A 26,162-nucleotide genomic window follows, 5' to 3' on the forward strand; every position below is an offset into this window, starting at 1 on the left:
CGGTTGCACAGTGGATGTACTGTTCTTGTTGGATTGATTTAAATACCAACGTTGTGAAAAGAGGCCTTATGCACTTTACATGCAGAGAAAAGCAGAACGCACAGACTGTAGTTCTGTTTTAAGTATGTGTTGCATGTTTTGCTCTGTTACAATGCAAGACAAAAGAAAATGTGCAAAAGCATTTTCTCTTTTCATATCTTAGGGGTGCAACGAAAATCATTGAGTCATCAGGTGTCCATTTCCAGGTGGGGTTTAAGATTTAATGTCTTGAGTCGGTATTCTCTATCCGTAATTATTTCTCACCATGTCTGTTTTTGCCTTTCCACTGCAGATAGTGTACGAACACCTCGGGGAGCTGTTAGTGATACTGCTCACACTTGATGAGATTATGGAAAATCATAGCACACTAAAAGATCACTGGAAGATGTATAAAAGGTTAACACAAAGACACACTCACACACTCAGACACACACGCACACACACACACACACGACTATTGCAACAAGTGAAATAAAAATAAAGGCTGATGTAAAATTTTATTTCTTAATATAATATGCATATTCTGGTGGTAGATATTTCATTTTTTTTTAATCAACAAAGAAACAACTTTGTATTATTTTTCTACCTGCCTTTATACCTATATTCACCTCTTTAAACCATTTATTAAATTAATTTTTTGATCTTTTATTCTTTGTAGTTATATATATCTGTATCATTTTATCATAGGTTATTGAAATCGGTGCACCATAACCCTGGGAAATTTTCCATTCCTGAAGACAAGCTGAAACCCTTCGAGAAGCTCCTGCTGAAGCTGGAGGGACAGCTGCTGGATGGCATGATACTGCAGGTAAATTATTTCTTTCCAGAACTATATTATGTTGTAAAAAGCATTTTCTGACTGTTATATAATTAAGTATTTGCTGGAAAATCAGTGTTTTTTAGTTTTGAGCTAGTATGCAAACAGGGATCCACATCTACAAGCATTGGTCATTTTAAGACTCAATACTTGATTGAGTATATTCTATTCATGTCCTCATAATGTTTACAACTGTGTTACAGGCCTGTGTGGAACAGAGATTTGATGATCCCGGGGAAGGAGTAGCAGTTGCCAAAAACAGTGCCTTCGCTGAGGAGTTCGCCTTCAACATTCGCACCATATTCACGAATGTTGAGTCCAAGATTGGTCTGTTCCTCCTCGCATGAAAGCTTGGTTTCACAAGTGGTAGCTTCTTCCTGCAACTTCAAAATATTTCTCTGTGTTCATGTGGTTTTAAGGTGAACCTTCGGAGATTGACCAGAGAGATAAATATGCTGGCGTCTGTGGTCTCTTTGTGCTTCATTTTCACATCTTCAGGAGTGTCGACAAAAAGCTCTACAAGGCACTGGTCGATGTCTGTAAAAAGGTGGTTTTGTGCACTTGGCTTGCCGACTTTCTTTAGCTGTGACATGACTTCCTGAGCCTTATTTCTAACTGATATCAAGGCAGTGGAAACATCTTTTTCATGTTTGTTTGTGTCTGCCCTTTTCCTCCAGGTTCCAGCTGTCACTTTGACTGCTAACATCATCTGGTTTCCAGACACTTTCCTCATCGCTAAGGTTCCAGCTGCAGCTAAACTGATGGATAAGAAGAGTCTACAGGCCATCAAAGCACAGAGAGACACATACCTGCAACAAAGAGCTCAGACACTAACAAAGTCAGTGGAGCAAAAACGCAGTCATATTTACTCTGTTTAAACCACATTTTTACATCGGAGAATCTAATTGTTTCCATTGTCCTTTCTCTTCAGGGATGTTCAGTCCTACTATGTGTTTGTAACCTCTTGGATGATGAAGATGGAGTCCATCTTGTCCAAGGACCATAAAAGTGACAAGTTGGCAGATGACCTTAACAGCAGGTGTAATGTGTTTGTACAGGTAAAGATTGACAGCATTGCCCTCTGAGCAAGGCTCAGCAGGACAACAGAGCAGAACATGAGACCACAAAGACCAGTGCAACACATGGCTTTCACATTTTTCCAGTACTTACTAAGATGCACTGATAATCCTCCATAAACTGAGAAATACCTGTGTCCATTCATTTTTTTTGCTTATCTAAATAAGCCTTCAGTAATCGCCATTTCATGAAACACACACTCTGATACTCTCACAACCCCCTCTGTGTTTTTTGTTCCCTCACAGGGCATCCTTTATGCGTACAGCCTCAGCACCATTATCAAAACCACCATGAACATGTACATGTTGATGCAGCGGCCCATGACCAAGACGTCTGTCAAAGCGCTCTGTCGCCTGGTTGAATTGCTCAAGGTGTGTGTGTGTGTGTGTGTGTGTGTGTGTGTGTGTGTGTGTGTGTGTGTGTGTGTGTGTGTGTGTGTGTGTGTGTGTGTGTGTGAGTGTGTGTGAGTGCGCGCGCATGTATGCAGTTATGGAGGCATGCATGCTTTTGAGTATTTCCATGCTTCTTACCAGTACATTCATTGTCTGTTTGAGTAAAACTAATAAGGTCAAATCATGTCTCCCCTCAGGCTGTGGAGCACACATTTCACAGGCGGTCTATGGTTGTAGCCGACTCTGTGTCTCACATCACTCAGCAGCTGCAGTCACAGGCCCTAAACGCCATCAGCAACGCCAAGGTACACACAAACACACAAATGATACATCACATTATTAGTATTACAGAAGGAGTTGTGACATATAAGTGATATGTTTACATATTTTCTTAGTAGAGGTTGGTCTTCATTTTATACGATGCTATGTGTTTTCCTCCCTTAAGAAAAGAGTGATCTCCGACAAGAAGTACAGTGAGCAGCGGCTGGATGTGCTGTCGTCTTTGGTACTGTCAGAAAATGCCCTCAGTGGACCCAGCACAAAGGAGCGCCGCCTAGTGGTGTCTTTAGCTCTGTGTGTCGGCACTCAGCTGGTACGTCTGGAGAAGGTGGTGGTTGATGGGATACATACACTTCTGTTTCCTTTTATTTCATTTGATTCTTAGCTTGACTTTGACACCAGCCTGTTGCTTCTTCTAGAAAACTTTCAAAGATGAGGAGCTGCTTCCACTGCAGCTTGTGCTGAAGAAGTTGGATCTGATTAGTGAGCTGCGTGAAAGGTGTGTTGTTGTTTTTTTGCTTCTGATCAGCAAAAAAATTTCAAGTGCAAAATTTCGAGTCAGTGCATGACCCAATCATTTTTTACTCCCCTCTGCCAAGAGCTGGCAAAGTGTTTAACCCTCCAGGCAGTGAAGAAAACCTGCAGAAGTCTAGATGCTACCGTTTGGTTTGGAGCCAGTGTGACAGGCAGCTTTCAACATCTTATGAAATGGAACGCCAGAGTTTTGCTCTGATGTCACTGGCTCACAGTCAAAGAACTTGCACAGTAGTTTGGAGAACAGGCTGGAACCGCTTTATATAACTTTTAAATGCTGATATCTCGAATACCCATTCGTCACTTTGGCAGGTGACTGTCAACAGTAATCTGTCAAAGTTTAACTTTTACTGGCAACTGGCCCTTGATGGATGATAATGTTTGACCTTGTCAGGACTGTGTATACATATTTGGCCCAAATCCTTGTGTACGCTATTAAATGTTTTCTCTGACCTCCTGTAAGAGTCTTTAGGCATACTTAAGGACTGTTTTTCTTTGTTCCTCAGGGTCAAGCTGCAGTGTGACTGTAGTTTCCTTTACTGGCACCGAGCTGTGTTTCCCATCTACCTAGACGATGTATACGACAACGCCGTGGACGCAGCACGAATACATGTAGGCTGTCAGGCTTCTGATGTACACAGCACGCTGAAGATTTAAAACATTATACAAAGCTAATTCATGTTAACTGTTTTCTCTTTGTTTTAATTTGGTTTTAATTGTTACCGCTTTTTCATCTGCCGCTTTTGTTGATTGGCCGGAGCAGTACATGTTTAGTGCACTGAGGGACAGTGTGCCCTCAATGTTGCACGCCAAACACATGGAGTCATGTGACCAACTGCTGCAGAGCTACGACAAGGAGATCATGGATGTGTTCAACGAGGTGAGGGCAGATGAAATCTTGTAGACAGAGTAAGGAGCAGGCAGAGGAAATGTACAGTATGGTGTACAAGTGTTGGGATATCTGACTTAGAAGTCCCTTTTTAAATAAGAAATGACCAGAACTGCAATCACAACCTCAACCTCCATGATTCTTTTGTACATTTCTGAACTTTGTTTTATTTTTGGTTTTGTTTAATATTGCTCACGTAGCACCTGCTGGACAAGCTTTGTAAGGAGATTGAGAAGGACCTGCGTCTCTCTGTCCACACCCACCTCAAGCTGGACGACAGGAACCCCTTCAAAGTTGGCATGAAGGATCTGGCCCACTTCTTCTCCCTCAAACCCATCCGATTCTTCAACCGCTTCATTCATATCAAAGGTGCTGTTTTTTGTTGTTAGTAGGATATTAAAAAAAAAAAAAAAAAAATTCTATGAAATTTGGTGGAAACTTTTTTGTTTTACTGTGGATTCAGAAACCTTTAAAAAGTTTTCTTCTCGTCCATACAGCTATTAACTGTGTATGGTAAAACTAAGTAAAACTTGAATCATGTCAGTGGAAAAAAAAAGCACTGTACAGCGTGTGTGTGTGCTGTGCGATGCTGACACCTGCTGGAAAACCAGGATGGTGTCAAGGGTGTAACTGACATAATTATTGGTCTTTTTTTTAATGTCCTTGCAGCATATGTGACCCACTACCTGGACAAAACTTTCTACAACCTGACCACTGTTGCTCTGCATGACTGGGCCACCTACAGTGAGATGAGAAACCTCGCCACACAGCGTTACGGACTTACGATGACAGAGGCGCACCTACCCAGCCAGACCCTGGAGCAGGTCTGTATGGTTCCACCTTACATATCAATAAGAGAGCTTGATTTTATTTTTATTTTTTTAATTAAAGAAGTGTAGGTGATAAATGGTTGAATAAGTGTATCCTCTGCGTGTTCTCATCAGGGTTTGGATGTTCTGGAGATCATGAGGAACATTCATGTTTTTGTCTCACGCTACCTCTATAACCTCAACAACCAGGTAAGACTTGTAGCCTCCATGTTCACCTTCTGCGCATGGGTATACAGTTTTTAGTGAAATCATTTCTTTCCAATAGATCTTCATAGAGAAGGCAAGTAACAACAAGCACTTGAACACCATCAACATCCGTCACATAGCCAACTCCATCCGGACCCACGGCACAGGCATTATGAACACAACGGTGAGTTTACAGGAGAGGCAGTGGACCGTTTTTAACACGTCTCCATTTGGATTTGTTGCCTCGAGTGTCGTCCCCCCCCCCTCATCTGATGCACATCTCCTCTCCACTTTCGGTAGGTGAATTTCACCTACCAGTTCTTGCGTAAGAAGTTTTACATTTTCAGCCAGTTTATGTACGACGAACACATCAAGTCCAGACTCATCAAGGACATCCGCTTCTTCAGAGAAACAAAGGACCAGTCTGATCAGAAGGTAAGAACAGACTCCATTTCTCTCCAAAGGCATTCATTTACTCACACCAGTTACACTAAGAAAAAAAAAAGGGGGGACAGATGGTGAACATGTTTTATTTTAATCCGGCAGGATGGTTGTAACACCAGTTGAGTTCAGAGCTGGAAACAGAAAACTAGCCTGTGATCAGTGATTAAGATTAAATTAATCTGCCACTGAGCAGGTTAAATTGTCATATTAACAGACTTTCAGTAAATCAAGTCAACCAGTCTCTTAGAAATTCAACCAGTCTCAGGATTTACTGGGACCTTTCTGGATTTTCTGTTCTTGGAACCAGTTAGCTAGTTAATCTTCCTGTAATAATCCCCAGAAGTTGCCGTTTTAAAAATATTGTGCTATCATATCACCTGGCACAATAATTTAGCTCCCTTCCAGCTATTGTTCAGTTGTAGTTGTTTGTGTTTTTGTCCTAGTATCCGTTTGAGCGAGCAGAGAAGTTTAACCGTGGCATCAGGAAGCTGGGCATCACTCCTGATGGACAGAGCTACCTGGACCAGTTCAGACAACTCATTAGCCAAATTGGTGAGAAATACACATAAATACAGTTGGACTCTTCCGAACATATAATCTTAGAAATTCAACCGCAGGTGCAGGTGAATGTAACCCAAAACCAATTTTACCCTGTTTTGTTTCAGGTAACGCCATGGGTTATGTGCGTATGATCCGTTCTGGAGGCCTCCACTGTTGCAGCAGTGCTATCAGGTAGAAAAGATGGTTGATTTAACACTGTGCAATATAGATTTGTGCTTCATGTGATTGTAATATAAAGGACTGAAAAGCCCTCGAGAAACGATCAAATATGCTCAGAGAAATGGATGCATTGATGAGATTTCCTGCCCGAATGTAAATTTGAGGTTTATTTAATTAAAATCCTGGATTGTCCACCACACAGGTGAATTTGTGGTCAGTGAAGTGTTTTCTGATATACCCCATTAGAATGTTTTTATGTCCGTGTCATTTCCAGGTTTGTTCCTGACCTGGAGGATATTGTCAACTTTGAGGAGCTGGTGAAGGAGGAGGGGCTCTCAGAGGAGACTCAGAGAGCTGCTTGGTAGGTGAAATTATCCTGTACTTTTCTGCCTCTAAAATGTTCATGTGAAGTCCACAGTCAGCTCCAGTGGATGTTAAACTGTGGGATTCGGGGTTAGTTCAATACTAGACTAAGGTTAAAAGATGAAAAGATATTTTCACTGTATTTCCACGTGAACACCTTTAGGTGGCACCACAGCTAGGAAAATGTAAGGGAAACGTCGCCTGTTGTTCTTACTGTTCTTCTTAAACATTGTGTGTCATTCCCAGTGTCCTAGATTCAGTGTTGGGAGATCTGACCAGCAACTCTGCCGAGGGGACAGAGTACTTCAAGATGCTGGTGGCGGTATTTGCACCTGAGTTTCGCAGTGCCAAGAACATGCACCTTAGGAACTTCTACATGATTGTGCCCCCTCTGGTCAGTCTCAGACTTTTCATTTGTGTTTCTGCTGTGTTTCAAAATTTTCTCTTGACCGTTCTACTGCTACTTGTCGCACTTTTGATAATTGATAAACAACAAATCTCTCTTGTAGACTGTAAATTTTGTGGAGCACTCCATCAGCTGCAAAGAGAAACTCAATAAGAAAAACAAAAGTGGAGCTGCTTTCACAGATGATGGCTTTGCTATGGGTAAGTAGGCAAAAGTGATAAATCACATTTCACTGAAAAAGCATCCTTAAACCCTTACACTGTGCTGCTCCTGTCTTGGCTCTTGACTTACTCTCCTCTCTCTGTTTTCCCTCTACCGCTGCCCTGTCTCCCGCTCTCTCAGGCGTGGCGTACATCCTGAAGCTGCTGGACCAGTATCTGGAGTTCGACTCTCTGCACTGGTTCCAGGCCGTAAGAGATAAGTACAAGAAAGAGATGAATGCTGTGGTGAAGGAGCAGAACGTCCAGTCTGCCAGTCAGGATGAGAAATTGCTGCAAACTATGAACCTCACCCAGAAGAGGCTGGATATCTACCTTCAGGTACAGTCTCAGTTTTCAGTCTTCCAGTGTGTCTCGCCATCAGCCTTTCAAATGTGGAGATGTATAGCAACAAGGACCTCCATTTAGAAGCTGCTGTGGTGTGTTGTGAGCATGTGTAGAGGATAAAGATGAACTCTTTGTCCTCCTCCTCACTGCAGGAGTTTGAGCTGCTGCACTTCTCCTTAAGCAGTGCCAGGATCTTCTTCAGAGCAGACAAGACTGCAGCCGAGGAAACTCAGGAGAAGAAGGATAAAGGTTAGGTGGTGTGTTGATGATTAATGGGAGTCTTTAATTATGCACAACCACTGGCGCAGCCACTGTTATACAGGCTTTTTGTAGATGATTTTTCATGATAGATAAATCAATAAAGATAGTACCATGATTAATGAATGACGAGGACAGGGCCTTCATCCTCCTTTAGATCTCACAAGTAACTTTTTCTCCACTTTTTCCATTTTCTCCATTTTCTCCTCCAGAAGCTGCGAAAGAAGGAGGTACTTCAGATGGCTCCACCCCCACTGAACCTGCCTCAAAGTGAGCCACCGGACAGTGTTCTCGTGTTGAATTATAACTCTGAGACTACTGTAAAATAGGCAGAGCATGCACCTGGCCAGAGGAAGAAGTGTGAAGAGAAGATCTCAAGCCGTAGACTATACTGAAATGTGTATATGGTTCAGGGATAAAGACTTGAAACTGGATAAAACAACAGACATAGATGGACACTGTTTTTAAGACTCTTTGTGTCCCATGACGAAGCGATTATCCTCATTAGGGAATGTTTTCTTAAAGAACTACGACAGGAAGTGTGTTTTTTTCTTTTTTTTTTTTCTCCATTTTACAGAAACATCAGCGTAACATCCATTGGCTTTCATGTATCTAACAGCCTCTAATAAATTCAGTTTGAATTTGTAGCATTTACACAAGCGAGTGTAGTTTGAAAGGTGAGGTGGTGTTAACCTTTACCACACAGCCTTTTGATACTTTTACACTCAGTCTGGAAGGACTGGATTATTTTTCTACAGTAGAAGCCTCAGCTGTTTGTGTGTCCTCTGCTGATCAGAGATGAGTTCAGTCATTGACTAATTTGGATGTGTGATTTCAGCGCTGCTTTATTGCTGCATCTTTAGTATCCAATGTGCTAGTTATGATAACATTATGATTGTTCATGGCCTTTAATGGCAGCTCTGTAGGCTACAGCACACTATTCAGGACTCTTGAGAATGTTTTCAGTGTATAATCTTCAAAGGTTTGTTGCCATATTTGTCTAACGCTAATTTTAGTTTTGTCCATTTCATGTGTTGTACGAGCTAAGGTGTGTATGTGCCTTTCTAAACTGCAGAAAACGTTTAGATCACCTACTTAATTTAGAAAAAAAATACATCTAAACACACCAGATTCTTGATCAATGAGTGTTGCATAGTACCTAAGTTTCACGATTTCTCTGCAGCACTGGAGGTTTATCTTTACATTTTGTATCTCTCAACATGAGCAACGTGAAAATGAGGCCACAATTTGGTCGAAATGACATTCCATGAATTAACTTGCTTAAAGAGGTCTATAAAGTCTTTGAAGACTAATAAAACTTGCACTTTCAATAGAATTTGTCTCTCAATCATGACTTTGTACTGAAGAGTTAAGATACCGTAAAAGGTCTTGCAGCGCAATTTCCATGCTCAATGTTTGCAAAGGATGTTTCCCAATGTAAATATTAAACCAGTGTACCATATAAAAGTGAATTTTACATGTGAATCTCTTCCTTTAGCAACAATGTACCGATTCTGGCTGCAAAATTTGTACTTAAAAAAAATAAAACTGCCTCCAGGTTCATGAGGGATCACTGACTTTAAAAAGAGCAATAAACAAACACAAACACACACACACACACAAACACATATACACACACACACCACACAGTGGTTCAGGAAAGCCTTTTCTGCTTTAATACAAAGAAAAGAAGCTTTTCACTTCAGAAAATACAAGATTGGTCTGGAATTTTTTTTTCTCCTCCTCAAGTAGTCAGTTTTCCGTTTCCTATGAAATGCTGCTGTTCACTGCTGTTCAAACAGCTTGAATTGAAATACATCCTTTCTTTTAATTTGGACTCGAAACTCAGGATGATCACCATGTTTAGTTTTGCTTTTTTTTGGCTGAGAATCAGGCCTTTCCTTAAATGAAATTTTATTTGTATTATTTTGTTGTAAGTGCCCACAGTGCCATGTGACACCCTGTCCAGCAGATCCAGAAATGTCCTGTTATGTCCACATATTGCATCCACGCTCACCTCATAAAAACGAGGTACAAGGCAGGGCAAAATTTCTTCCAAAATAGATGTCATATATATATATATATACATACATATATATATATATAGCAATCATATATACACATTCGTACATACATATACTAATTTACGTGATGCAAAGAAACAAAAATGTACACATTTCTTACAAAATTGTAACAAAGACTGGAAAGTGTTTTGTTTGCTCTGGAGCAACGCTGTGTAGCTGTTTAGCCTCTGCGAGGATTTGTCCACATTTGTGGACACCAAAGTAGTCTCCCAGATTTGTGTCCAAGTTCAACTGGCACAGAACTCATAGAGAGATGGACAGAGGGAGAAACAGAGTATGAGACATAAAACAGCTTGGTGGTGAAAATACAGAGGTTGAGGGAATCAAAGTAAAAAGAAGGAAGAAAAAAAAGTTGAGATGAAAAGGGATGCATGTGGAAAAGTTGCATGGAACCCCCCAATCCAAAAAAAAAAAAAAAAAAAAAAAAAAAAAATGGAGAAGGGAAAAAAAGAGATGATCAGGGAGTGTTCACATAAAAAAGCACAAACAAATTTTGTGGTCTTTTATTACTAAATATAGTGCAACAATAAACATTGCATTTCTTTCACCCTTTCACTAGCGTCTGGCGAAGTTAACTTTGCTTTCCCCGCTTTTTTTTCTGTTCTTAACACTTGTTGTAAATACGAGGCATAACCCTTGTTCTGTCACTGTCCTGTGCCACAAGGTCAGTCCTCCTTTCTGGGAGAAAACAGGCTTCTGATTCAGAGACGTAAACATAACACAGACCCTGCTCACAACAACACAAAAGAAAAGAAAAAAAAAAAAAAAAAAAACATGAACATAAAGAATAAAAACAGAACAAGTGTTGGTGTTTTGGGCAGCATGTAATTTTGGAAAGGCAGGGCAGTTTTGATGGTGGCGATGACCCCCTCAGTCAAATTGCCAAATCCTCCAGGAATAAAAACCAAGCTGTGTGAACCACAGCACCCCTCCTGGACAACAGTGTTGTGTGCAGGAACAGCTGTGGCCTTAGGACTGGTCGGGCCTTAGAAGGCCTGCTGGGCTGGGTTGTAGTTGAACGTTGTTGGCACGTGAGGCCTCTCTTCCAGCTTGTCATACTCCAGATGAAATTCCTTAGAGATGCAGAAGGAATTTTAGTGAGATTTAAAAGGCTCTAATCCACGAAAAATTCAGTAAAACTTGTCACAGATGCCATTTCACCAGATAAACAAAGTGGAAAGGAGCAGCAGAAAGACAAACTCTTACCTTGGCTACTTTCCTCCAGTTAAGACAATCAAAAAAGTAGTAGGTACCCCTCTCATAGGTGTTGGTTTTCAGTGTAGGCTCCATGCCAGGCGCCCTTGTTATCCAAACCCGCTCCTCTTTGTGGTACCTCCAGTCCCGGTTAAAGCTGGAGAGTAAAGTTATAAAAGAGGAATAAGAAAAAAGGAAAGACAGCTAGTGACTGACCTGTGATCATCATGAAATTTTCAACCCAGGACCATCAAATACCACATGATTCAAAGCTTCACTCTAAAGAGGGAAGAGCAGCTGAAAGCCTGCCGCACACATACATGACTACTTGTAAAACTCTTAACTGACTTTAAAAAAGTCAAAGATCTGTCAAGAATGTCCAGATAAATTAATTTAAACAAAACTTTATACTGTGAACTTAAGACGGACAATATTTCTGGAGCAATCACCACTCAAAATGTTAAGTACTCACAGCTCTACTGCTGCCAAAAGCTGTAGCAGGTCCCCACCATTCATGTAGTACAGGTAGAACAACAGGTCTTCACCATATCGAGCCAGTTTGATTGCAGCCAACTAGAGGCAAGGCAGCAAAGAATAAGGAGAATTAATCTTTTACCCATATGTCCTACCTGAAGCCTGTCACTGCTTCAAACTCATAATTACCTTGTCCCTTATGTGGATATTGGTTAAGTACTCAGAAGGAACATGGAAGTCTGAAAAGGCAAGCACAGATATAAGTTAGCAAGCCTCAAAAGAGTGACTACAACATTTAATCTTAACAGAATATTGTTAGAAGCCTTTTCTCTATTTACTGCCATGCCAGTGGAGAGATGTGAAGATTCATGCTTTTTTTACACCATAAAAATCAATACAATGCTTTTCGCCAAAAGTCACTCAAAAAGGAGCTGGTTAAATAATAAAGTGTCACCTTTTTACACAAAAACAAAACCTTGTCAGAATATAAATCTGATTACTGGTTATATTTCTGCCAACAGCCAACTGCCTGCCAATCAAATTGTTTTTGTTCAGTTCCACTAACAAGCAGATGACAAAAGTCGCAAGGAGGTAGGCTACATTAAGTAGGTTGCCAATTCCTTCAGTCTACATCTAGACTCAAATAAATGTGCAGCAGAGTACAAAGAGTGCTAATGCTTTGAAAATTTTCTATATTTAAAAACATTAGATTTCAGCAGATAGCCTAATTATGAAATTATTGTGATATTGATTGGTTTTCAATGACATCCCACACAGGGAAAGTTGCAACTAGATGATGAGGCATCAACAGGTTCCTAACACCTTCTCTCACTCCGCATACCTCCTGTCTGTCGTCACAAAAGTGTGTTCAGACTGGCTCTGACCAAAATCTTGAAAGCTCATCCAGACCGTCAAATGATCAATGAAAACAGGTAAGTGAGAAAAAGATTCGTAAGTGATTCTCTCCCCAAATATTTCACGCTAATATCTTACCGATGTCTTGAGGTCGACAAGGTGCTGAGGCCCAAGGAGAGGCGAACTTGGGGTACAAGTTTCTGCCAGAGAATAAAGGTGTAGTAAGCTCTTGCCACAATTAATATAAACAGCAGAGAATTTGCAATAATTTTCATTACAATGAGTCCTACACAGAGAACTTAAACCATAAAAATGGTATGCTAGTAAAAACGAGGGCTAAGTTGTCAGGTACTGACCAAAGGTAGAGTTTAACTGAGATTTATTCAGTGAAAGGAAGGCTGGACAAATGCCATTGTAACCATTGTAACCATCTGTGTCTGCAACATGCATTATGTCATATACGTCATATATCTTTATTGAAATGGGCTACTGATTGATGGTTTTCCTTACTGAACTATTGACTTATTAATCCCATTTTTATTCGTTGGGCTGCATGTTTTACCACCCAGCAGTCAGCATTTACCCACTGGCTGTTGACCCGTAACTGTAAATAGGGTAGAACAGCTGTCTTACTCTGGTGAGTTTAAGTTGAGTCCCAGTGTCGTGAGGTCACTCCCTAGTGCCAGATGGACCATCCCAGGATCAGTCTCTGCTGCCCGGATAAACGTCAGCAGGCCAATCATGCCGAACTGGTCTGTCACCATTCCTGAGGGAATGTTCGTCACCCGACCTGCAGCGGCAGGATAAGCTCAGAGTTCAACAAACTTCTGTAACTGGGATGTGATTTACAGGTAATACTTACTGTCAATACATTACCGCCATATTTCTAAACCACACTTTGTGCACGCATTGGAGAGCAAACCAAGCCAATTACTTTTTTAACAAGTGATGGTCACTGAAAAGCTAATGGAAAGATGATGATGGTCTGTATCATAGTGAACATTTTCTTTTGGTTTCCTCACTGTAGCCTATCCAATAATTATCTAACCCCAAATGCAGGGTAGAGAGCCCAACTGCCTCACCCAAGTTGTGCGATTAAGAAGGGATGTCTCAGTGGAATTGGAGCGATACGATTGGCTGAGAGGTCTCACCATCGGGCAACACCTGGATCCCTTTCTTCTGGTTGTTGTTCTGTGCTGAGGCCGTCTTGTCTCCGGGAAATTTGGGCCCATCTGCATTGGATGTGCTCTTGCTTGTGGAGTTCAAATTCTAAACACAGAAAAACAGTTTTAAACACAGGAAAATAAAACATGTAAATTCATGGTAAATAATTCTCTTTGATGTGTAGCCTTGACAAAACAAAAAAAACAAAAACAAAAAAAACAAAAACAAAAAAAAACAGACATCCTGTCAGAGTGTGGTGTCATCAGCGGCTCACACTTACAGTTTTGCTGTCGTCGTTGCTCAACGTGGGGTCCTTATAGTTTGGGCCAGGCAGTGCAGGGAAGTCCTCATTATGGATGGAGAAATCCTGTGTCTGTTCGGTTGATGGCTTCGTCACCATGCCAACTTTGATGATGATGAACACAGTGAGGTAGAAATTATATAGGTTGTAACTACCAATATTTTTACAACAAAATTATTATATATACACAATTCTTCTTTCTGTAAACTTAGATGTGCATTGAAACAAAGCCTCAACTAGGATTAATAACCCAAGAATAGCCATTTCCTCTCCTAGGGGAACCTACTGCCTATAGCTTAGAAGGTGCTACATGCTACAGTTTTCTCTGCCACCGAATGTGGGTTCTTGCCAGGAGCGGGTGGTGGTGGTGATGGTCGCTTGCCAAGAGCTTCAGCCAACGTTACATTTTCAATACAAGAGGTTATAATACGCCCTCCGAGAAGTGCTACTTCTCCAGGGCAGCTTCGGCACTACAGTGAATCACTATCGGAAATTGACAAGTCGGCCAGGACGGGGTTAGCTGGTTAGCACGCTAACTTCAGTAGAACAAAAGAAGCGAGACAAACATAAGCAAAACAAAATTTAACATTGGCGTTGCTTTCCACCGCTGGAAACAGCTCTTGGCAAGTGAAGCAATGAAGTTTGACTGCTGAACTTGCAAACCTTTTTTCTAGACTGGTAAGTAAACACCTGTTAGGGCTAATGTTGGCTATGTAGCAATAACAAAACTTACACATAGCTCCTTTAATGTGTGTAAAATATAAGTCACTTTCTCCAGCCTAATGGCCTACCATAAGGAGCCCTTCCAGCCAATGGGTTGAGCACCGGTGTTGGGTTTCCAGTTCCTTCTCTCCGACTCCTGTCTGCTAACGCAGGGAAGTCTGACAGATCCAGTCCCGTTACATTTTCACTCCCATCTGCAGCAATTGTAAGGTTAGGAACTTGTAATGTGTAAGGTCACCTTTGACGCAATTATATATATAATATCTGTGCAATAATGTGGCAATTTTTAACTTTATAATGTCATTTCATTACACTCCAAAAGAATGAAAAAATAGATTGGTTTAAACTCATTTTTACTACAACTTTATGTTGCCACACATTTATAAGTAATTGCTCTTCAACCTTCGAGAAGACACTATTCACTGCATTTTAAAATGAAGGTCTTCTTGTCATAACAACAGCTCAGAATATGATTATGGTGATAGAAAGTCAAGAGAAAAATAATGAGAACGATCATTTAAAAATTATGACATAATAAAATATTGTGCAGCAAGTGGTATTTATGACATGTTCTTGTTTCTGTCCTGTATTTTGATGATTTTTTTTTTTTTTTTTTTTAATAAATCAGACTACTGCCTATTTCTTAGTATTTTATTTAACCTGCGAGACATTCCAGGATTATTTGTTTAAATAACCAAAACTAATGATCCGTAGGTAAACCCGCCCAGGTTAAACAGTCTAACCTGTGCCATTGAAGATGTTGCTTGATATTGAGTTGTTTATTCCAAAAGCCTGATTGCGGTTCATACCAAATCCTGACATGCTGCAGAGAGAGAAGAAAAACAAAAACAAAAAGATAAGGCCAGCTTCCAAACATTAAGTTTCCTTAAAATGAAGAACAAAGGTTTAGATCCGTCTACCTGTTTATGGTGAAGGGCTGGCGTGCTGGCTGTTGTTTGGGCATACAGATGATACTTGGTGAGCTGCGGTTGGGGCTGCCCAGCCCCGAGCTGCCCATACTATTGGTTCTGCCGCTCATCCCAATGCCTTGACCGACCTGAGAGTGGTTCAGCATGTTTCTCGAGTTCATCGGCAATGTCCCCCTATTAAAACATAATCAGGTCGGATTTAGTTTTTGCTCATTTCAGGTCAACTGCCATTTCTATTTCCAGGTATTATTCACTGTTATAAACCACACAAGTGCGTGTTAAAACTATGTCTGACAAGTGAACGCATTCATACACACCTGCTTGGTGATGGAGGTGTATGGAGGGACATGGTGGGGACCCCTGTTGTGGGAGTGATATGACTTGGTAGTTGCGTGCCTTGTGTTAGATTTCGGTTTAACTGAGGCGTATTGTTCCCCATGCCTCTTACCGAGAAGCCCAGTGCACCTACAGAAAGACCAGGAAGATAAACAAATACTGTCAGGCAACCCAGAGAAGATTCTTCTGCCTTCTGTCGAAAAAATATCAGGAAATGTCATACATTCAAACTTTTGGAAACTCTGGTTTTACTAGTGAAACCTCATCTAAGAAATTGCTAACGTAAACTTCAAAAGTAATGTACTAAAAATATAAGATTTTGTTCCCACTCTAAGTATGCTACATATGAGAAAACTTCTGTGAGAAAATCAAAACAAAAAAAGAAACAACAACAACACTTACTTTGTGGACCATACAAACTTGCACCAAGCTGCGACAGCTGACCTGATGACGATGGTGAAGGAGAGGACAGCATCTGATGGAAAACATTTGAGGAGAGGACAGAGTAAGACAACTGGAAAATCCCTCCTCTGGTTCTAACTCAAGAAATGACAGAAAGTGTGCAGCTATGAGGAGAAAACTCACATCTTTGTCCGACCGATGTGGAAACATCGACGGCTGGTTGTAGAACATGCTTTCATCAGTAAAGTCGTTATCGACTACCTCGACGAACTCTACAAATTTCTTTCTAGCACCAAACATGCCTTTTGTCACCTGAAGAGTGAGAACAGAGCTGCTGTTAAAGCTGTGCAAGGGAAAGAGGTCAGGCAAAAGGTCAAGAACCAGTCTAACACATATTTTCACTGTGGCCATTACAGTTCTAATCTAAATAAACTGATTTCCTTGAATCCCAATATTGCCAAACACTCCTTCAAACTACATAAGTTTCACCTTAAGTAGTTTCAGTGTTGTAGAGCCATTAAGGTACAACCACTTTTACAATATTTGACAGCACTGCATTCCATTTATTCTGCATCCAAATGTTCCAGTACTTTGCTTACACTACATAAAGCTAATATTTAATCACCTTTTTATACACAGGACAATTCTTTGTAATTCACTGTGACATTTTTGCCATCTTGGGGTTGTTGAAATAAAGTTTTGAACAGTGTGTGTCAAGTTTGTAACGATGCACACGCATATGGGAAGATGTTGAACTTCCATAACAAAATAAACTATTTTATCCATAATATGTATCTAATAAATAAGGTGACAGCAGCGCTAACCAGTAATTTGATTCTTGTTAATCTTGTATGGGCATTTGTATAGCTTAGCCGGTGAATACTTATCTAATTTGAAACTGTTGGGAAAATGAACAGCAGCAGTGCTAACTGGCTTGTTAGCCATCGCTAGTTTAGCTAACGTTAGCAGGCTACCTGTAATCACTCTGTTAGCATAGCTAGCTCAACGTCAGTTTGCGAGCGGGCTACCCTAACATGGACAACATACCGACACCTTTCAACTTAAAAACACCCTGACTTAGCTACAAAGTAGGACTCTGTATCGGGCAGCAATACAAGCCCTCTCTGCCTCAGTATATACACAGTCGGTTGTCCGTTTTCTCAGCTTAGTTTACGCTCCGTTTGCAGCAGCAGCTGCAGCAGCAGCAGAAGCACCAGCGACACTCTACAGGAGCTAAAGGCTACCTACCCGCTCCGTATCGAAACGGAGGAAAACAGTGAGATAAATAGCTCATGCTGAAGGGTTAAATTTGCTTCGAGACGTTTTGATATGACGAAAAATAAGTAAAATACCCTCACCGCATCAATTTCCCTTCTCTTCGTTAGATCCAAGATGGCTGTGTGTATTCTAAATCGAAAGATGGATAGCCTTTACCCTCTGACCTTACAACCTGGTGACCACTTCCGTACACAAAACCGAATATGTCTGAACGTGTGCTCCACCACTCCCACGGCGTACTGAACAATGACCAAAAGACACAGAACAAGAAATAAAAACGTTAGTAAATATTATGTAGATTTTTCAGTCAACATATATAAGGACACCACTGGCAAGCCTCTGCCTCCCTCCTGTGATTACTAGCTGTCTTTACTGTGCTGTCCGTAGCTCAGTGACTACAGAGGATAATGTGACATTATTCAAATTATTCAAATAATACACACACCTATTTGTTTAACTCAGTTCCTTGTGACTATCACATTGGCATCAGATATGTGTCTTTGCAGTTTCTTCAGGGCCTCAGTCAGCAGTGGTCTAGTACTATAGCAGAGATTTTTGAATGCCACAGGAAACTTGCCCTCACACAAAAAGAAATGAAAATTACCAAATGGGCTGAGTAAAGCTGTTGTGAAGTTCTAGGTTCACTATGTGTCAACTACTAAGTGCTAAATTAACTTAAAAATTTTTTCAGTAGTACGCAGTACTAAAAGACAATGTAAACTAACATAAAAAGGGCCTTAAGGTGGGCCCTGCGTTATCGATTATCTTGACTTTCTTCTTTGAAAAGGGGCCCTGTGTCAAAATCTAGTTTTATGACCTCCATTTTTTCAGTTGTGTGCTTACATGTTGCATATTCCTACATTTATTTGTGTTTAATCCAATTACCACACAACAAATCTGGGGCCAGGTACTCTCCCAGCAGAGAAAACTGCACAGCGCAGAGAAAGTGGGGGACTGGGGTTGTTCACAGAGGCCCAGCATCTTATTTTTGTGCATGGACCCCCTGGCAGGTTGATTCCGACCAGCCTGCAGTTTACTAAAATTGGAATATGAGTACATTTCTTTAAATTAACATATTTGACTGGAGAGACCATAGTGTCTCCTCCAGCTGCATTTCTGTTTAAATTAGGCCCCATTTACTATGGCAAATATACGTGTTACAAGGAATAACGACTGAGCTTGAAGGTATATTCTGGACTTCAAATATGGTCCATATTAGTTTTTGTTTCCAAAGCTTTCATATACTGTACATCTAGCGGCCTTCCTCAGCAGATGGAGTTGCTTATCGTCATGGAGCCGGCTTAGTAATTAGATTTAGATAGTTTAGGAAATCATCTCCAACTGAGCAAAGCCATCCGATGAGTTGGGCCATGAGGTGTAATTGAAATGATACTAATGAGCCTTTATAGACCTTTTTTTGCTACAGATGTTTTAACTTGCCATAGCAGGAAAAGCAAAGGTGTAATTAATGTCATTAATGACAACTTCATTGCATTAAGTGCTCTGTAATCACATGATGGGACAGTTAATTATGCCTGAGCTTTTCCTGCTATGACACATCAAAATGTCTGCCATGAACAGGGTCTGTTATGGCAGTCACATGTTTCTCTCTCTGTTGTCGGTCTGGGTTGTAGCCTACTGTTGGCTGTTTGAGGCCCCCAGGCAGTGAGTGGATTAGGAGAGGGACAAGTGCTAAATACAGTCTGTCAGTGAGCGAAAACAGACGAGGGGCAACCATTGCCCCTTCTGATAAGGAAAATGAAATTCCTCCCAAGTTTTATCTAGTTGGACAATAGTACTAATGAAGGTATGCAAGATAGCTTGGACAAATCACACCTCAGGCAGGCAGGGTTGACTTGCAACTTCTCACAGTTCAGGAGTAAGACTCCCCCCGAGGAAAATTAATGGGGAATGATATTTTGCTTTTAAAACTATATGCCTACAAGGAAAACTAAAACTTGAGCACCTGAATTTGGAGGATTTTTAGATTGGTTATGGCATTTAAGTCTTGACGCCACAATGACCCCATACTTGATGTCCAAGCAATTCAAACAGGCATGTACAATGTGGCGCTGACAAAACACAGAACGCCAGAGCCATACACACTCCAACACACTTCAACAGACCTTTTAGTTTTCCAGGGAACCCGTAACTTAATTTCCCTTCCCTGCAGAGACATTTCAAAACATGCAATAATTAACTACAATCTATGTCAGAATAAAACACATACACACTTTCTCTTTGGTCTCCTTGTGAACACTGACAAATTCTTGAGATCATACGATAGTGGGGGACCATTTGTCTGACCCAGTGGCATAAACCCAGGACTGTGTCCAGGCCGATTAAAACAGATGTAAATGACCTTTGCTGCTCTTTCATCACAAAGCACTTCTTATGCTTATCTATGGCACCCTGCCCCTCCCTGTCTCTCTCTCTCTCCCACCTCTGTCATCTTGGAAAAGAAGGGGGGGGGGAGTCATTAGGCACAAATGGGGAGGAGAGAGCAGCTAGTGGTTGCTATCGCCATGAAAGTCAGGGCAAAGCTCGGAACCACTGAGGACTGCACTGGGGATTATCTGCCCAGGGAATACAATAGGTTTTCAGCTCATTAAGTTGGATAAACAATTGGCTTTCTGTAGGTGATGCTGAGAGTCATGGACATGAGCAGGAAAAACGATGGAAAGTAGGTGTTTTTCAGGTCTTATTATGATCATCTTTACGCTTATTATGTTTTCTGTTTCTTTTTTGATGACTGGTGGTGCTTATTTTCTTTGTAAATAATTCACCAGCATAGATTTTATCAGATAAAAGGGGGTAATTCAGCATCATAATCGTGTAATTGCTGCTACATGTAGCTGCAGTATTACAAAGATGTATTACATTGTCATTAACTTGTTTTGTTTTTGCATACTATCAAGATCCATAACTCTAGAGGGGCGGTTTGAGGAGCATTAATGGGAGACCATGAAATTCACTAGAAGGCACCAACAACTTGCTTGAGTGCAACCCTTGTCTGGCACGAAACTGATGTGGAGGACCAGTGGTGTGCCAGCGTCAGTGAGGAAGATGGGTAACGCCATGCGAGGTGTTATCGCCTTCATTCCCTCAGAGCGCTGTCAGCGCTTCTTAGTGGGGGACCTGAAGGAGATGCCTGTTGATCGGACCCTGGACCTGAGCAGCCGGCAGTTGCATCGGCTACCGGTTGCTGCCTGTGTCTTTAATGAGCTGGTGAAGCTCTACCTGAGTGACAACAACCTCAGCGCTTTACCTGCTGAGCTGCAGGGCCTGAGGAAGCTGCAGCTGCTGGCCCTCGACTTTAACTGCTTTGAAGAGCTCCCTGCTGCTGTTTGCAGATTGCCCCAGCTCAGCATCCTTTACCTGGGTAACAACAGGCTTTACCACCTCCCCAGAGAATTGAAAGAGCTCAAGGAACTTAGTACTCTGTGGCTGGAGACTAATTGCTTCACTGTTTTCCCTAAGGTGGTTTGTGAGCTCTCTAATCTCAAGACCCTGCACCTCGGTTATAACCAGATACGGAGTTTACCGAAAGAACTTCGACGGCTGGAAGAGCTGAGAAGTATCTGGCTTGCTGGGAACGAGTTGGCAGATTTTCCACCAGTGTTGCTGGAAATGCACTTTCTAGCTGTCATTGATGTGGATCGGAACAGAATACGCCACTTCCCAGGCCTGTCTCACATGCAGGGGTTGAAACTTGTCATTTATGACCACAACCCCTGTGTTAACGCCCCAGCGGTAGGCGAGGGAGTCAGGAGGGTCGGACGCTGGGCGGAGAGCTCAGATGATGAACAGGAAGATGATGGGTCCAAAGCAGCTAGTGAGACTACAGCCGAGGTCACAGAACTACAACCTGAGGACGAGCACAACATTTAGGGTCACGGAACAAAGTGACCTTCAGCTGTGGTGAGGTCTGCCAGCACAGGATGACATTCAAGTGGGAACACTTACAGTGGAGGGGTGTGTTGTACATCAGGCTGGTGTTCTTTGGTCCATATATGGCAAAGCCAGTCATATGAGCTTTAATATAAGACACTGAGTGATAGGTAGTCCAAAAATGTGGCCTGTGTGAAAAGGGACATTTGAATCTTGAAATAAAAATGTTTAATATGTTTGGTTACTGATATGTATAAAAAGTGTAATTGTCTATTTGAATTTGTAAAATTCTGTCCATGCCTTCAAACAGTTAGGTGCACAAACAGTGACATTGTAAATTACTATTAATTTTCACCGACATCAGATTTTCTGTTAGTCAGAAAGTTCTGAACTATTTCATCTTATGGTACAAGGCATCTATCTTAGGAATTTTACAGAATTTTACAGATAGTAAACTGTAAACAGTAGTTGCAATTACTGATGTGTTTGCATGAAAGTAGTACAGACTGGCATTCATACTTTTCTATTAAATAGACTATGCAGTTAGTTGTTGCTGAGGCTGGGTCATCTACAAATTCACTCAGTTCCAGATAACCCTGATGTCAGCTGATGCACAACTTAATCATTAAATCAACAACAAGCATGAGATGGCACCATATAAACTCAAATGTTATGTGTGAGTTCTTTATACTACAGAGACCAAGAAAAAGAAGAGGAGAAATTCTTGTTCCGGCAGAGTCTGAGATAATTGTCTGTACCTGCTGAGGCTAAATACAGTGAGGTTTTTAATACAAGTGATGGATGATTTAAGTCAATTAGTGCACTCCTTATCCAGACCAATTCATAATTCATCAGACAGACTGGAGCTGTGGCTTGGAATAAAGGCTTCTAATGGGCCTTAATATCATCGCCATAAGGTTCTGAATTGGAACAGATCATTAATGTAGCTTTCAAACTCCTCAGTATACCAGGAAAATGTTCTGTAAACAAGATTAAAGGTCCTCGCGCATTTTGAATCCTTTTTTAGCTAATTTTTTTAGAGATTTAAATAGGCTGCATACCAGCCATTTTATTGGAAATGTGATTATTTCTAATTGCATCACACACTGAACTACTGCATTCTCAGCTTTCATTCTGCTTCCTATTAAAAATAACAACTACTTTGCTGTCTGTTGCTATAATTCTGCGGGTTCAATGTGTTGAAGGCATCTTTCTGTTCTATCATTCAAATGCATTCATTATGTATGCCAAAGGTAGACTCCCTGACGTTGTTATGGTGCCTTGTCACACCCCCAAATCTGAAAATTTCCTCACATCACCACCATATGTTGACACATGGGATCAGCTGTGTGCTGAGTGAGATAACAGTGTGTTCTTAAAGCATGACAAAATATAACTACAATGTTCCACAAACCTCTCAGATATAAGGACAAATCTCCTGACAAAAAAAAAAATTCTTGGTTGAGATATTTTTATGATTGTGACTTGTGACAATTAGATTTGATTATTTTATTTAAAAAGAGCATGAATAGCTAAGTCACAAGAAAAGTACAATTTAGTACGTCTTCGACAATCACCGCTTATTTTTAAAAATGCTTTCCGATCTGACTCAAAACCTATTTTTCATTCATATAAAATATTATGAGAGAACTAAATTTGCAAATATATTATATTTTTGTCTGGTTAATATGTTGTTATTCCAGTATTCATGACACATTTTTCCAAAGTGGGAAATAGTAAGTATGGATATATTAACAGGAGTAAATGTACTTTTTTCTATGTATTTGACAAAAAGTTTTGACAAAAAAAAGATCTCCGACTTTGGTGTGAAAAACTTAAGTAGTATACAAAAATGGCACAAACTTTCCTGCAAACCCGACTTTAAAACAACACACTATCAGATTTTTCTATAGACAGAAATGTTGCTGATGGTAGTTTGAGCAGCCTTATCATTTTACAGAGATGTCCCCCAAATTTATGCTAGATTATCAAATAAGAGAAAAAGATCTGCAACACTCTGTTTTTATTTGTTTAATTCAGTACCAGTACATAATTAACACCTACTCATGTAACTTCAGAGGCATTTAGAAGAATATTCTGATAGACAGAATTCAAGATGACCAAGTGATGAGTGCTTCAAATTCACATCTTTGGTACAAAATCCTATATCATCACAATTTAAACGACCCTTTACATATACTTATGCTTAATCCCTAAAGTTCCTTGAAGTGTAGGTTAAATACATGGAGGCTGAGCTATGTGCCAACAATTCCTACATTACCTTATCATCATTAGCTTTACCAACAAGAGCCAATTTCACTACAGTAGCTTCACTTATCCTTTTCATACTGTATGTTCTTTAATGTTAAATACAGACATGTTCAATTAACAGACCTATGAACAAACTTATATCTCTTAAAAGACTAAAATATCTTGCTTCTTTGTGATGAAAACACAATAAATACCATTTTCACAACATTAAACTGCAGAGTGCAAACTGCACTGTAACAGATACTGAATACAAAGATCGGATGGAATGAAAACCAACTTTGTAAAAGTGCTAAACCTTTAATTTAATGTGCCCCGGCAGTTAAGTCAGCCATTACACCGTGACAGACCATTTGCAGGATGAAAAAGAATAATAAATGCATCAAATTCCTTATATCCCTCAGGCTGGCCCATTTGCAATTTCTTTCTAAGAAGTTATTAGAAATAAAAACCCTTTTGGCGGCAGATTTTCCACATCTAATTGCTACAAGAGAGCATCTGAGAAAAAATATCACGAGGCATGTTTTTGCTTAGGATGTGAAAAAGTTCTGGATGTTCAAAATCCAGCTAAAAATTTTTTGTTTGAATATAGCACACGGCAGCTACATTCAAAACCAAAAAAAAAAAAAAAAAAAATCAAGTCTATTTATGTGTGAACTTCTAAATGAGAGAATCACTGTCTAGTTTTATTTTTATGGAAGGATTGTCAGGATGTGTACCTCAGTTAATGTAGGCTGGCCCTTCTGTGATAAAATGCCACCTCAAAGACATCAGAACAATAAAACACAAGCACATTCAACTGACTTAAAAAGGGTGTGTTAAATTTGTTTGGGCAGCAACTGATCACAAAAATGGCACTAACATGAGACGGTAATAGTGCTGTGGTCTCTAGGAAAATCAGTTCACTGAGCAGACAATAAGCAGAAAAACATGAGCAGAAATCAAAGTTACTATGAGGTAAACTTTGTTAGTTTGTTAGCTCAAACAACACAGGTAATATATTGTCATGCATCTGTATTTGTGCCAACTGAAAAAATATATCAGTATCTGCCAAATGACTTTCAATCTGCGGAAGAGTGGTGGGACATTATGTGGCATGTGAAGTGACACTATAGGTACTTTAACTGTGTGCAGTGGCATGGTTCACAGGCTCATCCAGGGTCCAGGTCTCTGCCGGAGTGTCGTCTCACCCTGATGAGGCAGCAGGCATCCATCCAACACGTCTGAGCAGTCTTTCTCCTCGGGCTCCTTGGAGTCATGAGACCCTTCCTCCTTGGTATCTGGGATAACTGAAGGCTTCTTTGATGACAGCTCCTCCGCTGTGTCATTTCCCTGGAAATCACATGCTTCATTCACAGATCCAATCACTTTAGGAGTGTCAAGTTCCTTCAGTGAGTTTTCCCTTTCAATGCGCTTCCGAGCCTCCTCTTTCCTCTGCTGTATGCGGGTGTTGTCTCCCATCATAACCCTCACTCTTACTTGGTCTGGAGGCCAGAGCCCGCCCCATATGAATTGCAGGTAGCTGAACAGCACGATGACACTGAGGAAGGTAAAGTTGGTGGCCACGCCAATCACTGCAGATGTCAGGGGGAAGTTGTACAGAACATATCGTATACCAGTGAAGTAGGCATGGATACGGAGCTGAGATGAGTAGATCTGCACTCTTTTGGACTGGATCACAATGACAGCGCCAAAAGTGGGCTCATAAGCATTTGTCTTGTAGTCTGAGAAGAGCTCAACTTCTATGAGCTGCTTCTGCTCAGCCATTCCAATCACAAGGAAAGGAGAGAACAGTAACGTATTCAGGGTCTGCAGGAGGTTGGAGCGGTAATGCAGCATAGTTGATCGTCCCACTGATGAGACCGTCTTCCCACCCTTGGTATAAGAAGACATCCGGACCATGAACATACCCAACTGTTCATTCACCGGAGACTCTGGCATTTCTAACTCCAAAGATATTCGATAAGGCTGGCCGTAAGCCATCACCTGGTCTCTCGCATTCTTCATGAAAGAGATGTTGGCCGTGGGGAATGAGCAAAGCCCTGGCTCTGAGGCATCACAATCAGAGGTGTAGTAGAAGTGCACAGGGGTGGAGAAGCTCACAGTGGGCATGTAGGAGTAGTAGAAGCTTCCATAGAGAAAGATGGACACCCAGAGCAGCAGAACCAAGACGCAAAACAGGATGCCAGCCTGAAATAAAGTCCGCCGGGCTTTAAGTAGAGTCACAGCTGCTACATCGTGCAACCAGTGTAGAACGGGTCCCATCGCAGCCCCCATCGTGTCTGATACGGAACCCTCCGACCTTTTTCTGGTCCTGGTTTGGGCCCTTGGTCCTCCTTCGAGCCCTGCTGACTGCTGCCTCTGCGGTGGGTCCTTGTGTTCATACATCAGTAGGTGGCTCCCCTCCGAAACTGTGTAGCCAATTGCTTATCTTCACCCTCCCATGTCACGTCTGTTCGACCATACACTCAAGCGTACGAGTGT

The 26,162-nt window shown here is 41.1% G+C and overlaps 4 protein-coding genes across 7 annotated transcripts in view; 2 read left to right on the top strand and 2 right to left on the bottom strand.

The window, feature by feature from the left end:
- Positions 1-9,115, top strand: part of washc4 (WASH complex subunit 4) — a 28,084-nt gene extending 18,969 nt beyond the window's left edge. The window contains exons 9-34 of one of the 3 annotated variants that reach the window (XM_040132498.1): positions 203-245; positions 332-435; positions 727-847; positions 1,060-1,183; positions 1,276-1,403; positions 1,534-1,694; positions 1,788-1,914; positions 2,179-2,304; positions 2,523-2,630; positions 2,771-2,917; positions 3,024-3,103; positions 3,645-3,750; positions 3,902-4,018; positions 4,228-4,396; positions 4,697-4,851; positions 4,972-5,046; positions 5,123-5,227; positions 5,344-5,478; positions 5,931-6,039; positions 6,153-6,219; positions 6,482-6,568; positions 6,817-6,964; positions 7,080-7,176; positions 7,319-7,515; positions 7,674-7,770; positions 7,992-8,053. In XM_040132498.1, coding sequence (XP_039988432.1) covers positions 203-245; positions 332-435; positions 727-847; positions 1,060-1,183; positions 1,276-1,403; positions 1,534-1,694; positions 1,788-1,914; positions 2,179-2,304; positions 2,523-2,630; positions 2,771-2,917; positions 3,024-3,103; positions 3,645-3,750; positions 3,902-4,018; positions 4,228-4,396; positions 4,697-4,851; positions 4,972-5,046; positions 5,123-5,227; positions 5,344-5,478; positions 5,931-6,039; positions 6,153-6,219; positions 6,482-6,568; positions 6,817-6,964; positions 7,080-7,176; positions 7,319-7,515; positions 7,674-7,770; positions 7,992-8,053 — 2,995 coding nt within the window. Of the gene's footprint in view, positions 1-202; positions 246-331; positions 436-726; positions 848-1,059; positions 1,184-1,275; positions 1,404-1,533; positions 1,695-1,787; positions 1,915-2,178; positions 2,305-2,522; positions 2,631-2,770; positions 2,918-3,023; positions 3,104-3,644; positions 3,751-3,901; positions 4,019-4,227; positions 4,397-4,696; positions 4,852-4,971; positions 5,047-5,122; positions 5,228-5,343; positions 5,479-5,930; positions 6,040-6,152; positions 6,220-6,481; positions 6,569-6,816; positions 6,965-7,079; positions 7,177-7,318; positions 7,516-7,673; positions 7,779-7,991 lie in introns of all 3 variants that reach the window. The other 2 variants (XM_040132499.1, XM_040132497.1) reach the window with 2 other exon arrangements.
- A 1,235-nt stretch (positions 9,116-10,350) lies between these two features.
- Positions 10,351-17,719, bottom strand: cnot2 (CCR4-NOT transcription complex, subunit 2). Of its 2 annotated transcripts, none has more exons than XM_040131915.1 (15): positions 17,600-17,719; positions 16,425-16,553; positions 16,242-16,314; positions 15,821-15,968; positions 15,495-15,677; positions 15,318-15,397; positions 14,643-14,768; positions 13,831-13,955; positions 13,538-13,655; positions 13,020-13,176; positions 12,525-12,586; positions 11,721-11,770; positions 11,530-11,630; positions 11,070-11,214; positions 10,351-10,936 (listed from the first exon to the last, which is right to left on the bottom strand). In XM_040131915.1, exons 2-15 carry the CDS (start codon positions 16,539-16,541, stop codon positions 10,850-10,852), a joined length of 1,572 nt encoding a protein of 523 aa, XP_039987849.1. In that variant the 5' UTR covers positions 16,542-16,553; positions 17,600-17,719; the 3' UTR covers positions 10,351-10,849. The 2 variants fall into 2 exon arrangements, with proteins under 2 accessions (XP_039987849.1, XP_039987850.1); XM_040131916.1 differs by lacking the exon at positions 17,600-17,719 and adding an exon at positions 17,490-17,509.
- Positions 17,720-20,017: 2,298 nt separating this feature from the next.
- Positions 20,018-21,646, top strand: lrrc10 (leucine rich repeat containing 10). Its single transcript, XM_040131919.1, has 2 exons — positions 20,018-20,202; positions 20,438-21,646. Exon 2 carries the CDS (start codon positions 20,547-20,549, stop codon positions 21,408-21,410), a length of 864 nt encoding a protein of 287 aa, XP_039987853.1. The 5' UTR covers positions 20,018-20,202; positions 20,438-20,546; the 3' UTR covers positions 21,411-21,646.
- Positions 21,628-26,089, bottom strand: LOC120792682 (seipin-like). The gene has a single exon (XM_040131918.1). The coding sequence runs from the start codon at positions 26,064-26,066 to the stop codon at positions 24,822-24,824; it is 1,245 nt and encodes a 414-aa protein (XP_039987852.1). The 5' UTR covers positions 26,067-26,089; the 3' UTR covers positions 21,628-24,821.
- Positions 26,090-26,162: the final 73 nt, after the last annotated feature.

Source organism: Xiphias gladius, chromosome 8 (genome assembly GCF_016859285.1).
Source record: "Xiphias gladius isolate SHS-SW01 ecotype Sanya breed wild chromosome 8, ASM1685928v1, whole genome shotgun sequence".
In the NCBI taxonomy this organism is placed as follows: domain Eukaryota; kingdom Metazoa; phylum Chordata; class Actinopteri; order Istiophoriformes; family Xiphiidae; genus Xiphias; species Xiphias gladius.